Source organism: Oreochromis aureus, linkage group 7, assembly GCF_013358895.1.
Source record: "Oreochromis aureus strain Israel breed Guangdong linkage group 7, ZZ_aureus, whole genome shotgun sequence".
Taxonomy (NCBI): Eukaryota; Metazoa; Chordata; class Actinopteri; order Cichliformes; family Cichlidae; genus Oreochromis; species Oreochromis aureus.
Genome location: NC_052948.1, coordinates 26,467,814 through 26,484,196, shown reverse-complemented (window position 1 = coordinate 26,484,196; position 16,383 = coordinate 26,467,814). Strand labels below are relative to the sequence as shown.

At 39.0% G+C, this 16,383-nt stretch overlaps 1 protein-coding gene across 1 annotated transcript; it reads right to left on the bottom strand.

Moving 5' to 3' along the window:
• Positions 1-638: 638 nt before the first annotated feature.
• Positions 639-15,089, bottom strand: wu:fa25f02 (uncharacterized protein C11orf24). Its single transcript, XM_039615311.1, has 3 exons — positions 14,958-15,089; positions 11,444-11,609; positions 639-7,328 (listed from the first exon to the last, which is right to left on the bottom strand). Exons 1-3 carry the CDS (start codon positions 15,015-15,017, stop codon positions 6,418-6,420), a joined length of 1,137 nt encoding a protein of 378 aa, XP_039471245.1. The 5' UTR covers positions 15,018-15,089; the 3' UTR covers positions 639-6,417.
• Positions 15,090-16,383: the final 1,294 nt, after the last annotated feature.

The following is a 16,383-nucleotide window of genomic DNA, read 5'->3' as shown; positions in this document are numbered from 1 at the left end:
CGTCACCTGTCTTGTGGTACACCAAGATAATACTTGCAGAAGTACAACAGGAATAACTTAAACAGAAACACCGTATAGAATTTTTGAGGTCAGTGAATGCATTCATGGGTTCACTGTGAGGGCTTTATGCACTGGAATCAATGCAATCCTCAGGTGAAAACATTACAGCACTCTGTGATAAATGGTTGATTTGTAGTGAAAGAACAAAAAAGTAAAAAAAAAAAAACCAATGTACATGTAGAGAAAAATGTTCTTCCACAACAAAAGCACATCCCTTTCCTGTCAAACCCTGTGCAAGAATCAAGTGTTTAACACGCATGTACATTAGCATGCATCCTTGCCATCTGATTAACAACAGTGGCTTAGAACAATACACCAATACAAATAGTTCACCTCTCATGAACACATGTTACAGCAGCCAAGTCAGTCTTGTTGTGCATCTATCAGAATCCCCAAGGCTCGGCTGGTGCAGCTTGATGTGAAATCCCACCACATGAACTGAACTGCTAGATAAACCTGGCACTGTTGCTTTGACGAATGAATGTTCCCTTCATGTAAAATGATGGTACTACCTTGCAACTGTACTTCACCTATGAATTAAACATTAAATTGATTTATTCAAACACCAACACGATCAATTCGGTTCTTTTTTCATTTATTTTCTGCAAAGTAAAAATCTCTGTTCAAAGTGCATCAGAACATCAGGTTGGCACAGGGCAGGTGTCGCGTTTCATGACATCCTGCACATCAGTCACCGCAAACACAAGTTTACCTTTAACACAGTCCACACTGGTTCCAGGATCTATGGAAAAACTATGAAATTACTGACATCAGTAAACCATCTTCACTTGGGGGGAAAAATCCACTCGCTTAATGGACACGACGACACAATCCAAGACAATTTGATACAGTATGAACCACATTCTGACTGCCATAAAAGACATTTATGTCATCATTGCAGACACTCTAACAACTATAGATTATGTTGTTTCAAAAAGTCAGGACTTTGTCACTTTTCAGTGACCTCAGAAAAGTGGAAATACACCTCAAATAAACATTACAAAATGTTTTCATGAAGTTGCAATTTGGGTGATACTGATAACAAAACAAAAATGGGTTTTTTCTCCTCCATCAGAGGAAAAAAAAAATCAAAGTATTCCAAACGCATACAGAAGCCTAGAGAGGTCATGGTTAGAATTAACAAGTTCTCATTTTGCCATTTAATTAAAAAATAATAATAAAACTTTTGATACATGATTATTCTTACAGGAAAAAAAAAAGGAAGAAATGACAACCCAAACAGAATTCTGTTCAATAACACAGAAAAAATGAGGAAAGATTAAATTTTGAGAAAATCTAAGGCTGTTTTTGTAAACCATGCAGAAATAGCCATTAATACAAACTCTCCTTTGATGGGAAAATAACCATATCTACCAGCAAACTCTAAGGTGGAGCCAAGTGATTTTCCTGCTGCCTATGCAGGGGCATTGCCATTCATATAGTTTTCCAGTATCTTTAAGCAAGGGACAAGATTTAGGAACTGGAAGCTTTCTGAACTAATTAGACAATTGTCGAGGAGAACAAAAGCGGGTTGTCATTGTCTGAAACAGTCTCAAAAGCATCAGCTATCATTTGATGAGGAGAAATCACAGAGCGTGTACAGGCAGTTAAGAACCGCTTTGAGATTTGCACATCAAACTTTTACAGTTTTTTTTAATTGTACCTTTGGTTTTTATGATTAACAAAATCATATATATGCAAATAAATTCAAAACCAAGTGAGACCAATGTGATGAAGACATTATCATTAAAAAAAACAACAACAAAAAAAACAAGGTTGTTTGAGAAAAACAAAGATAACAGCCTGCCATACTGATCCCCTCTCAAGCTCTTGTGACCCAATCAGTGCATTGCCACAAGACAAGAGAGTCGTCTCCTCTCAAAGACGAACGCGAGCAGGGGCAGGTAGGGTTGAATGCATTTACAGCAGAAATACAACATTACATTTTCATTTGAAATCTGTGTAGGTTTCAGATGAACCCAGAAAGGTCACCATGCTGTTGTGGAACAGTTCAAGGTCCCTCTCATTCAGTCACTAACTGATCATGGCTTTATGTTTCCCTTGGCTTTATCACACAAAGATGTGCTTCAGTGAATTATTTGGTGAAGTTCCATCAGCTGTGTACTCTATTGGAAGAATACACCAAATACAATGTGCTCAAGAAAAGGCAAAAGTAAATCAGTGTATGGCAATGAAGGACCGCCTTTGTAGCGCACTGCTAAATCACTGAGAACCACTCGGCAAAGGACCGGAGGATGAAACTCAGTCTAAAACCAAGACAATAAGTAGATTATATGGTAAAATGGAAATGCACCTGATCTCTAAAGTTTCTGTAATAGAAAGAGACCAGCCTCATGTGGCAGAGCTTTTACTTATCGTTGTAGAAGGAATGATTTTCATGACCTACACCATCTCATTCTTTATGAAACATCTGCTGCTTTCTCTCTTTATGGCAAATAGTGTAAAACATTGTGCACATTTGAAGGAATGTTGAAATGTAATGAAAATGACTCAATAAATGGCTTAACATTCATGTTGCTTCTTACAAAGGCATGGGAAAGAGCAGTGAGGTAAGCCAGAAGAAAATTGGACTAAACATAGCAGTTATATGAACAGGCAAAGACACAGTGCGTTAATAAGACAATATATACTCAGTATATTTAAAAACAATACATTCACTGTGAGAATCTAAAAAAATAGAAATAAACAATTTAGTATGGCCTTGTTCCTGTGATTCACTGGAAGACACGTGCAAAGGAACACTGCTGAAATGTCGTCTGTAGCAATGAAAGCTAATGAAATGTCATGGAAAAGAGAACTTTGAATACTTTTAAAGGAACCCTCTAACATTTGGAAAATCTGAGTATTTAGCATAGTGAGGTTTGTTTACTATAAAATCTGCCATTAATGGGTTGCAGTCCTTAAATAAATCCTTTATCTTTCCTGGTTGTTATTCACTGACCTCTACGGAAAACATCATGAGCCGAGGGAAAGTGTGAAGGAGAATTCATAAAGATTTCTGAAAAGTGTCTGACTACTAAAAAGAGAATGTTGTTCGTGGAACTGCCATGAAAAAATGATACTGTTTCAAATATGAACTATAAAGGTTTAGACACTAAACCTTATTATGAATTTTAACCTGCTTAAAATAAAATCTGATATTATCCAACAACAAAAAAAAAAAGTTTGAAGAGCCTACTGGTTATCAAAAATATGAAATGTCGTGCTGGAGATGACCTAGTTTAACTTTAAGATTTATAATCTAAAAGTTTACATAAAATGAACAATCAGACTAAGGGTTGGCGTTACAGCAACACTCACATGACATTAATAATACAAAGAGAGTTATGCTTCAACCCTAACATCACTTCAAAAGACTTGATATTAAATGCATCGCTGAGTTCCACGATGAGCTGCATCATCGGTCAAATCAAATCATTTTTACTGAGACAAAATGATTATTCAACCGCAACCCTGCTTTAGCTGAACTCGTGCAGCAGCTACAATAGTCTAGTAGGTTTATCCATAGTGGGAGTTAGCTGCTAAGTTAAGAACATCTTGGACAACCTAATGTATGAGCATAACTGCCGTTTCTCACAAACTGCAATGTTGTGTTTTGTAACAACTGTAGCATATGTAATAAAGGTAGAATTTGCCTTTAAACTAATAAAATGAATTGATGTGTCAAACACAGGCGTTTATCATAGTCATTTCATGCAGCTAGACACATTGAGGCTACAATGACATGTTTCTCAATCAAACCTCAATCTAATCTGGAGAGTTTAGCTGCACAGTGGCTGCTATACAAGGGCAGCAACACCTGCAATTTGATATTCATGATGAATATGCTGCTGAGAGTCAGCAGTGACGGATACGACCCTCTGACTGTCACAGCCTGCGATCCTGCACAATCCTGAACTTTTCAAACCAAACTGGCTAGTTTCCAAAAATCTCAGATTTCATCCTCCTCAGAGGGCAGAGTAGTTTTAATGCTAGCTGTAAACATAGCAGGAGCTGTGTGTTTTAACATGAAGCAGTGTTAGTGTGTCTGTCTGACCTTCAAGTGGAAGAGCTGCCAGCCAAACAGGCTCTGTGAGCGTGGCCTGTGCTGCATGTAATTTTCACACAACAGAACAAGTGAACTGACATTAACAGAGTGACAGTGGGTGGAAAATCCTCAGCTTGATGACTTAAATGTCTCTGTGGTCTCTCTCTGGCCTGTTAACTAAAGCAGACACCACAGTGTGCACTCTGGCCCTGATCCACCAACATCAGGCTTCAACACACGCGGCCACATCTGATGGAAACTTAACCAGAGCAATGGAAACACATCTTGCAGTGTAATTAGCTGGCAGCAGCACCTGTGCAGAATTTCTGTCTTTCTGAGAAAACATCAACGCTTCCACAAGTTTTCCACATATTCATTTACTTTGAATAAAGTTTGAGACAGGCTGGTTCAAGTTCACCCGTCTGTGCTGATCAGATCCTGGTTTATACAAGTTGATTTTTAGCTTTGCCATCTTTAATGGAAGCTAAAATGATGCTTTACTGACCATTTCCATCACTAGACTACAAACAAGCCAGAAGCGTATCCAGACTATTTCATCGACTTCACATGAGGTCAAACTCAAAGTACACACAGCTGGGATTTAATAATCTCTCTCTCTCTAATCTGCTGGTTTTATTCAGCAAATTATTCACTTATCAATTCTTTGTCCTGTACAAGGTTGTTGACTGGATGCATTTGCAATTTGCCGTGGTCACGTGACTGTTCGCAGCTGATTTCAGATGGCACTGCCTGGTGTGTCGCCGTCTGATGAAAAGCAGGTGTGCTTGAAATATCCCTAGATGTAATAAATGAGGAATCTGGAGTTCTGCAGTGAGCGAACAGCTACTTCTTTCTTTTTCATAGAAATGATGGCCAAGACTACAAAAGACTAATACTACAACAGACCCAGGTGTCTCACACCTGTAACTGTGAGGACAGAGCTGCAGTAATTCACCATGTTGATAATGATTACTTTAGAAAAGCATCAACAGTGAGTCTGAGTCTAGCATTGTGGTTGGAAATTACAACAAGTATGCATCATTCACTGCCAGCTGTAGTTAAAAACATGTGGAAAATGTGACATCTTAAAGATGGGAAGGGCCGAGAAATGTAATGCCACCACAAAATATTTGGCAAATTTGAGCTACAACGTCACATTAGATTTCTGTCAAATGTTGCAAGAGTGATTTTATACACTTAGATCTATGTGTGATTCATTTTTACCCCATTTTTCTGTAGAGGATTAATAACAAAACAAATAATCTACTTTGCAGTAAACAGTGCAACACTGTGTACAGGGGCTGGAATGGGAAGGTTACAAAACGTGACTGAGATCTGATGAACATTTCTTCACTATCAAGGTTATATATCTAATTGTAAAGAGCAAAAATAATAATAACAGTAATTATTATTGTTGTGGTCAAATCAGCAACACCAAATTCCAAAAATGTAAACAAATACCGTCTAAAACAGTCATTTCTGAATTGAAAGAACTTCAAAACCTGTCAAGCAGAAACTGTTTTGTGCACTGCTGCATGAAGCACTGAATAACTGAATTATCACTGTGGCCAATTCATAAACCACATTAGAAAGAATTTGCAATATGACATATTTTAAATGCCTTAAGCACAGAGCTATTCTTTGTCAGTTACCCTATTTGGCACTGAGATGTATGTCAATTGACTTTTTCAAAAATGAAATAAGTATCAAGGTAATCACAAAGAAATGAATCATATGTTGGGCATAACATTCTTATTTGGTCCTTATATAGATGTCACTTAGGAAAAAATGTTTACAAATTTAAAAAAAAAAAACAAAAAAACAATAAATTACTGGTTTGGTTTTTTTACAACTCTACTTTTAGATAATCTCGACATTTCGTACCAGCAGTAAATTAACTGATGAAGAGGTCATCTGCTGAGCTTTGGAAACGTCCCAACTGAGCCAGCCGACAGACTGACCAACAACCTGTAACTGATTCCAATCCTGTCAGGGCCACTAGCAGAACCAAATGTAAGCTATAGGGTTTGATTTTTGACATAACATAAAATCCCCCCACCAAAAAAAAAAAAAACCCAAAAAAAACAGGAGCTGCTAGAAAACAGATCAGTGTGCATCACCATTTTATCGTCAGTGAGCTGTACTCAGAATCATCCATTTCCATTTCGTGCTGAACTAACTGAACCATCCTGTAAATTCACAGCACCATCTTACCGTTCAGTTAGTCTGTCATTTAGTTCGTTTTGTTTTTCCTGCTCCGAGTCAAAGAAAGAAAAAGCTTCATGAAATATGATTATCCTCTTCCTGTCTCATACCCCAGAGTCTGAGTACATGCCATTTATCAGATAGTCGACCTGCGTGTAGTCCTTCCTCCTGTAGCTGTCGTAGGCCTGTTTGGCAAACACTGCCACTGTGACCAAGAAGAAAAGCAGGCCAAAGAGCAGGACAGCCAGTAAAGACGCCGTATCGACGAGCTGCTTGGTCAGAACAGCTCCCGCCTCTTCTACCACAGGGACCCTCGTAGCTGAGGCAAAAGATTTATTTTGATTGGCATGAGTACTGACAACAGTTATAGCAGATCGTGATGTGGTTAAAGATGATGTCTGAACTGGTGCAACCTCAATACTGGGGTGTGGCAGGGCAGCCGATGAAGAAATGTCTGAACCACGGACAGCAGTAACAGCAACACTTGTGTGAGCTATTGTCATCAACTGTGGGGCTACTGTTGTTCTTGTTGTTGTTGCTGGTGCTGAGGTTGTAGATTTCACAGGTGTAGTGACCACATTCTTAACAGACTCTGAAGTGGTTGCTGTTATACTGCTAGTGCTGGTGGTGGATCCAGTATGCAGGCGCTGAGCAGGCAAGCCTGTGGGGATAAATGCCTCTGGTGATTTGAGATGCTCCTGTGACGATGGCTGCTCAAAGGATGCTGAAGGTGTGGAAGAAAGGGCTCCTTCTGTAGTTTGTTCATTTTTGTTCACTGATGTTACAGAGTCACTAAGTCTGTTGTGGCTGACTGTGGTGTGGTTGGGGGATGCCGATTTCAGGAAGGACTGAGTGCTTGCATTTAGTTGCAGACTGTTATTAACCTTGCTACTAGAGTTGGTCGGTATGACGGCATCTGAAGCGTTATTAGGGTTTAAGGCAGAGACCAAAGTCTTCGGTGGAGGACTTGTTTTCACACCATCCAAAGAGGTCTTTGTTGTTGTATTAGTAGCACCTGGGAACAACAAAATCTAGTTAGCACAAACTAGTGAAACAAACATTCGCTACAAGCCAAACATACATTTATATTTCATTCATATATTTGCAGAGCATCAGTTTGTTTCTTTCAAAGAATTTTAACCCTGTAAATGGCCAAAGAGCCGTGTTATCTTCAAGATCGAGATACCCTTGCAACCAAAAAAAGTTTGGTAACTCTGAAGTTACACTGATAACTGATTTTAAAAAATGTTTATGATCACCATCTAAGTCAAAATTGTAGACAAAAACAATCAGACAAAATTAAAAACATCAATTTTCATGCCTTTAGTGAAGCAGGAAGTAAGATGGATCAGTAATGTAGGAGATTAAACATTAGCTTGGCAAATGAAAGGTCACTGGTGGGAAGGCATCCGGCATGGAACTCGTCCAAAGCAAACATGTACAGCCGATCGCTTTGACAAGGAAACAGATTAAAGTAGTTTTCAAAGTAGTTAAACCTGTGTGCTATGACAGCTACATTAGCTCATTGGAGTCAGGCATCCTACTAAAAAGAGATTAGAGTAGAAGTGTAGTACATTCACTGCCCGAGTCGCTTCATTATTTGGGAAAAGCCAAAGAGTACAGCTAGGTTATGAAGGCATACCAGGAGGCGATGCTTTCAGACGGGGATGTCCAACCCAACAGTAAACAAATGACTCAAAGCAACGCTGGCGTGAACTGTTACACTCTAACGGTTCATGGAAATTACTGTTATATGGTGCAGCTGGCTGAAAAGGTCAACCCGTATAGAAAATATTGAAGAGTTACAAAGTTCAGCTATTTCTGTTATTGGTAAACTTTACTTAAAGTTTCCAGGCAAAATACCCTCTAGGTTACTTTTGTGCTCTCATTTCATTATTCTGTGCCACTACTGAACCATGTGATACTGTAAGCTGCAATCACTGATAAAATGGTGTTCAGCATTTTCCCCAACACTGTCATAAATATCTTAATAGTAAATTTTGTTGAAATCAAGTTATTTCAATTTGAGGCTATTGATACTAGAGATGGACCCATCCGATATTAGGTATCGGTATCGGTCCGATACTGACGTAAATTACTGGATCGGATATCGGAGAGAAATAAAAAATGTAATCCGATCCATTAAATATCAAAAAAAGCATCTCACAAAACTTGCGACACGGCGTAACTTGCCCCATAACCGTAGCACGTTGGAGCAGTGTGCTCAGTGATAGAGCGGCTGTGTGTATTTGTAGCCTCGCTAGCAATCCAGCATTTCATCTCCGAGGAAGTTATCCCAGAGAGAAGTAAAGCAAGTGTGTAAGTTCATCTCTGAATGTTTGTAAAGCGTACCTACCTTAAGCTTAACAACCGATATATGGAGCGACTGCCTCTCTCTCTCCCTCCCTCTCCTGCCGCTACTTCATGAAACTGCTTAATGATCAGCTGATCGGCTTTTCTGTCGCGAGTCCGTCTCTCTTCTTTGTTTTTGGCCCACTTTGCACCAGAAAGAGGAAACCAGCGGCTGAACAACAGCAGCACGTTTAAGCTTGATAAGCTGTTGTTAGAATTTATTTAATATTACTTTCTACACCAGGATCCTTTTCTATGTAGCTGACGGCTGGTAACTGTGCAGGGGCGGATCTAGCAAAGTTTAGCCAGGGGGGCCGATAGGGTATTAACAGGGAAAAGGGGGCACAAAGACATACTTTTCTTTCTTATTCTCATTTAAAATGTCTAGCTTTTAATAAATAATTATCTGAATCTTACACCCAAAGTTTTAATCTGATGTAAAATGTATAGAAGTCCATTACTGTATATAGTAACTGTTAAGTCTAATATACCCTAGTAAGCTATAGTACTTTTTCCTTTGGGAACATACCATCTGTGCAGTCTGCAATTCTGTAGAAGAAAGATGTTGAATCCATTTAATTATTCTTGAAAATAATTTATTTCTGTGCATTTTTTTTTTTTCATACTGCATCAAATTTAAGTTGATTACGTCGATTAAGCATCATGAGGTGGAGGGTGGTTCCCTTTCTTTTTTTTTTTTTGCTGGGAGTTTGCAACCCTATTAGTTAGGTTGCTTAATATTTCTGCTAAGTACTCTTTAAAATACCAGAATAGGGAGGAATGTGTAGGTTTAAGTTTATTAGATTGATCAGTATTGCTGAACTATGAAATATTTTGGGTGCAGTGTATTTTTTTACATACAGGTATAACAGAATAGCTTTAGTGTTGTTGTTTATTTAAACTTGAGTATGACCTTATACAAAACGCAGCAAGATATTAAAAAAACAGTTTTATTGATTAAAAAACACACTATATCGGATTAATATCGGTATCGGCAGATATCCAAATTTATGATATCGGTATCGGTATCGGACATAAAAAAGTGGTATCGTGCCATCTCTAATTGATACCCCAGCTATCCTCATCAGTAATAATCATCCACACAAAATACAGGTCGCTTTAAAACACAAGTTGGCATGTGCACAGTGGGACTTTAAAATAACATGCTGCCAGCCATCTGAACTTGGCCAAGAAAATGACTTTGAATGAGAGATCGGCCAAATTGAAATCAAGCAGTCTTTGTTTTTTGTGGACTTGATCTCACCTCTTATGGTTTCTTTCACATTCCCAAGAAAGATTAATTGATGAATCATGCCTAGAGCTACATGAAGTGCTCATTTTGTTCAATTTAATTCACATTCAATTCAATTTTATTTACATAACGCCAAATCACAACAACAGTTGTAAGGTTAGACCCTACAATAAGGCAAATAAAACCGAGAAAACTCCAACAATCATGTAACAGCCTACGCACAAGTGCTTTGGCAACAGCAGGAAGGAAAAACTCCCTTTTAACAGGAAGAAACCTCCAGCAGAACCAGGTTCAGGAAGAAGAAACACTCAATGCATCATGGGAATCCCCCAGCAACTTAAACCTAATGCAGCATAACTGGATCCAGCCCCAACTATATGCTTTATCAAAAAGCAAAGTTTTAGGCCTAATCTTAAAAGTAGAGATAGTGTCTGTCACCCGAATCCAAGTGGGAAGCTGGTTCCACAGAAGAGGGGCCTGAAAGCTGAAGGCTCTGCCTCCCATTCTACTTTTAAATACTCTACGAACAAATAAGCCTGTAGTCTGAGAGCGAAGTGCTCTAATGGGTGATATGGTACTAAAAGGTTATTAAGATAAGATAAGGCCTGATTATTCAAGTATGTGAGGAGCAGGATTTTGAATTCAAAGCTGAATCTAACAGGGAGCCAATGAAGGGAAGAAAATACAGGAGAAATATGCTCTCTCTTTCTAGTCCCTGTCAGTAATCTCACCACAGGATTTTGGATCAACTGAAGGCTTTTCAGGGAGTTTTTAGGACATCCTAATAATAATGAATCACAGTAGTCCAGCCTAGAAGTAATAAATGCATGAACTAGTTTTTCAGAGTCACTCTGAGACAGGACTAGTTGGAGCCCATATTTCTATTACTTTTAATCCAAAGTACAACAAACTCAGTTTTATCTGAATTTAGAAGCAGGAAATTAGAGATTATTATGTCTTTAAGACATTCCTGTGGTTTAACTGGTGTGTGTTATCTGCCTTCATGGATAGATAAAGTTGGAGTCTATTAGATATGATTCAAACCACTGCAGCGCAGTACCTGTAATACTTACTGCATGCTCTAATCGCTGTAATCAAATATTACAGTCAACAGTATCAAACACTGCACTGAGGTCCAGCAGGCCAAGCACAGAGATGAGTCCAGTGAATCTTACTAACCACACATACAATGCTTATTTTGTACACTTTATCAACCTGGCATCCACGACAAATGACATATAGACTACATTCATGCCAATATTGTGAGTATGAGTGTCACAACATTGAATAATACTTGCAGCTGCCAGTGTTAGTAGATTCACCAATGGCATCAAAATGAAAATCCTACGTTGCCTAATCTTCAAGTTATTGTCTTAACAAAGTTCGGTGTCCACAGCGGGTCTCATCTTTTTCTTTTTTTAGTTATGTCACAAGCTGTTCACTCACTGCCCATGAAAACAGATTTTAAAAAAGCTCCACATTCTTACACAGAGAACCTTTAAGAGCGACTCCTGCCACATACTTACATCCATTGGAGCAATTAGCTCTGGGTTTTGAGAAGAGGTTGTCCCCATTTGGTCTTGTGGTGGAGGAGTACGTAGGGCGCAGAAGCAAACAGGGGAGGAGGAGGAGGAGGAGAAGACACAGTGATACGCTCAACTGGAGCTTTGAGGAATACAGGGACATGGTGGGCTGGGAGGGAACGAGACAGACACACGCTCACATAGACACAGGCACATCCATATGCACACACACACCGGGTACAATGAAGTTCACACAGTCAACTTGTACAAACAATGAAATGAAGGAGGGGAAACCAGGAGGAGGTGAAGTCAGTTTCTGGTTGGACCTACAAAGACAAACACGAGCAAGAATCAGAAGCAGCCTGACAGACGGGGTCGATAAACCGTGTCCTTATAGATTTTCTGCCTCCAGACGTCTTATTCTAGTAAACAGAGATGGTCCTTAAGCAGAAACATGTAAAACCGCAATTACAGCTGTACTTAACATTTAGGATGACAGCATTTATTCATATTGGTTGGATCATTTCATCTTTAACCTTTTGATGGAGTCTTATATTTTCTTACCATGTTTCACTCAAACAAGTAACACACATAACATTTAGTGGGCATTTCAGCCAGATATTAAAATATAGCTACAATAATTCCACTGGTTAAAAATATACAGATACTCTCATTTAATAAGACATTTAAGGCCCTATCAAGACCAGCAGAGTCAAAGTTGAAGGATATTACTAATGATTTGGTTCAAATTAAACAGTACTGTGGAAACTACAACTTTTTTACAATGTTCTACATGATCCAGGCTAAAGCTTGGGATTTGTAGTTCAGTAAGGCAGATTTCCTGAAGCACGCCATTCAAGCCTCTTCACCTGTACAACAGTAAAGAGCAGTTAGCCCACCCAAATGTGAGGAATGACTACCATCTAGTGTCAAAACAATGCACATCTCAAGTAGTGCTCTGGAGGCAGTAGTACGAGTCATAATCGCCGTTATCAATTATGAGTTTAATTAGACTCCAGGCTCAAGTTACAGAAGCACAGAGCTGCTTATACTGGAGTGTTAATGGCAACAACAATTACTGCATGTATTTCACTTTCAAATGAAGAAGCCCGAACGAAATTAAACTCCACATGAAGTGTCAGAATCTCTGAAATGGTTTTCTATACTGAAATACAGTGACGCAGTTGCGCCTTTACATTCAAGTGAAGTGAGCAGCTTCGTTGGCTGTGCAAAGGCTCAGTCAGGAAAGATCCATCCAGCTAGTGTCTTCTTCCAAAGCCTTAGTACCATAACTACAACTACTGGCCACCCTAACAATGTCTAACGCTGCATTGTGGTTCGCTGGAGTCCCACAGCTTCAGAAATGGCTCTATAACCTTTTCCAGACTGAGAGATCTCAATTACTTTGTGTCTCATCTGTTCCTGCATTTCCTTGGATCGCAGCATGATGTCGGGCTTTTGAGGATTTTTTTGGTCTACTCTACTTTGTCAGGCAGGTCCTATTTAAGTGATTGTGGCAGTAATCAGGTCTAATCAGGTTATATTTGTCCAATATTTTAATTTGTTTGATGATCTGAAACATTTAAGTGTGACTGACATACAAAAAAAATAGGAAACCAGGAAGGGGGGCGAACACTGTCCACTGTCTCATCACAGTCACAGATGAATCCAACCACAGTGTTTTCATTGGCATACTTTGATGATGCTGGTTGGGTGGATTGGTGTACAATCATAGGTGTACAGTAGGGGGCTGAGAGCACAGTCCCAGACACACAATCTGTACGTTTGCATCGCCGAAGAGAGGCTGCTGGTGCTTCAAGTCATATCTTCAAGTCGTATAAGAGAATTTTACTTTAACCACAGGTTACTGTATTTATTTTGATTGTCGAAGCTAATGGTAATAATCGGTGTAAATTACTGTAGGAGTCATAAATGCAATCAGGCAAAAATTAATGAATTTGTTTTGAAATTTTCTCCATATGTTGTAGCTAATATTCACGTATAAAGAAGGTAAGGACACGATTTTTTTTTTTTTTTGACAACTAAACTTCAAGTCTATTTATTTTAAAGGGAACACTTCAGTGTTTTGCAAACCTAAAGAGCTGTAGCTGATTGCACTGAAATGTACCACTTATAAGACTTTGTCTATAAATTCTACTACAATATCTGCTCCCACTCAGCACCTAGACTACCTTAAGAAATTAAGTTAGAGATAAATCAAAAGATTGCGATAAGCCTGCAGTCACAGAAATCACATCCTGGAGTCAGCCAGTGAAAACAGATGGGAGTGAGTGAGACCCAGAAACAGCCAGCAAGTTTTGTCTGAAACTGACCTTAAAGACCCTAAAAGTAAAGAATAAAATATATCAAAATCACTTCTAAAACACGAGTAGACAGCACAATGCTCTTTAATGAGGTCTGATGTCATATATTTCCTGGCTGTATTCTGCACAGGCTGAGTGGGATGAGTGGAGTCTGATGTCCACATGTAAGGCCTCTGCTCTCCTCCACTCAGGTGGAGCACCTTGTGCTTCTTAGGAAAAAATAACTAAAAACAAACTAGACTGCATTTTAAAAGCAGAAGCCATTACTGAATAACACACAGGCATGATATTTGTGACAAACGCCAACAATATATCCACTGATCTGTGAGCACCAGTTTGGTTCATCAGGTTTCTGGTGCAGTTTTCCACGTGTGTAAAATAACAGGGAGCTCCACAGGGAGTATGCACTGTTATTTGGGGACCCTACATCCTCCACATTAAAACAGCCTTTTATCGGATTTGTAGCACTGCCACACAGTGCACCGGGACTTAGATCTGTGTGATAGGTTCTTCACTGTAAACAGGATGTGTTTTAGACAGCTGGGGCACAGGACTAGCCCTCAGTGTAAACAGGAAAACTCGTTGAAGACGCCAACGTGGAGAGAGGAGGTGCCGCGCGCTCTGCCACGCTGCCGACCTGCCAATCAAAGAAGTTTGGGCTAAAACGAGAACTCCCGAGCACACAGCCAGCAGCTGCTTTAGCACCAAATAACCCAAAACATTACATCTGAGAAATGTCCCTTTAACTTTAGCCGAATAAACAGAAAAAAATCCAAAGCAACAAGGGTCAGTCACGTGTTATTGTGACTTCAGCAAGTCAGAGCAGAGAAACGCAGCTGTAGCTCACACAAGCTAACACTGGGCCAAGTGAAAGCTGCTCCGAAGGAAGACACGGAGCCTAGTTCAGATGGGAAACCCCCAAAGTTTAACCCGTGTTTAACTGGCTCGGTTACACAAACCAGCAAGGTAACGAGCAAAACCACCCCATCGATAAAACAGTGAATAATGCTGTAATCGCGATGTCACCGGGCAATAAACACACCGAGAAACGAGTTAACGGAGCATGATGAAGAGACATCTCCCCTCAGCAGCGAGTGCATCCACATTACCGAGCAGCTAACACTAACAAGCCACGGTCACGGAGAGTTACTGCTCACAGGCTAGCTACAGTCCGTGTGATCGGAGGTCCTTACCAGGCTTATGCAGGGGCTCGTTTGCTGAAAACCACACACAGGTACCCAGGAACCAAACATCCACACCTTCTGTACAAGACGCTGACCTTCTTCCTCAGCTGCGGTTTTAGCTGTGATGACTGATAATCTATGTGCTCCTGCCCTCTGCTGGTCACACCACGTTAAAACAAGAACGCCTGCTATTGTTGCAGTTTACCAAAATTTATTTTGACTAATACCAATACTTTCAATTCATTGCTAATAATATTATTGCTATTAATATCGACATATATAGAACATTTTTATAGAACATTTATTTAACATTTAACATTTATAGAGCATTACTAACACAGTTTTAACTAAACATACCAAGGCAGATATGAGCAGGTTTGCCTTAGAAATGCATAATAGAATTGAAATAATAAAAAAAAAAATATTATATTTACATAGAAATAATTTATTGAAAGGAGCAAGTGATTTTCTAGATTTATATGTGTTCGGGCAGACAGCCAAGAATTCAATTTAAATTATTACAACTTCCTAAAGAAACAGGTAAAATGTCACTGCCATGTCTATCCAATTTTTAGCTGTCCAACTAAGATCCCTAGCATGCTGCTGCAATCCCAGATATTTTGCAAAATGGGAGAACATAGTAAATTTTACATTTCATTACAATCTCTTCTGGGAAGCAAAATGTTATATCGACAGCATGCTGAGACCCTAAACCAATGGTCTAAGGTACCACTCAGAATTTGGGTTAACGAGTGTAAATCACCACTACTGGAAAAACATCCTAGAATATTAAAATGGATCACATCTGACCCAAATTTCACAGCAGACACAATCAATGGGAGCTTTAAATATTGGAACAAAATCATTATTACCTCCTCCTGTCAGGTCGTATAAGATGAGAGCTGTATAACTTTCATAAAATCCAGGAAACTAATGGTAACATTTACTTTTTTAAGTACTTTTAGGTTAGAGACTATTTTAATGATAAGATAAAAACATTTAGAAATACAAAGGACTCCGATATAATTGACGTATTTACTGACATGGATAAAACCAAAAGAAATAAGAAAGTTGTGTGAAGACTATATTCAACTATCTAAACAATAAAAAAATAAATAAATAAAAACTTTCAAAATCTAACTGGGAGAAAGGTTCCATACCAGAGGATGATTGGCAGAATATGTATCTAATGCAGCTGACTTCTACCAGTTCAGACTCCTGGAGAGAATTTTGCTGGAAAAATGACAAATGGTTTGTGTTGGCAGAAGTGTGGAGAACAGCTGGCAGACCACCATATATTTAAGAGTTGCCCAGTCATTTTGCCTTATTTGGAGGAGGTAACAAAGACAACATAGACTGTACTTGGAAGAAAGATGGACCTTTCTTTTTGAATGGATTGTCTTATCTAATAATAATAATTAAGCAACTGATATTT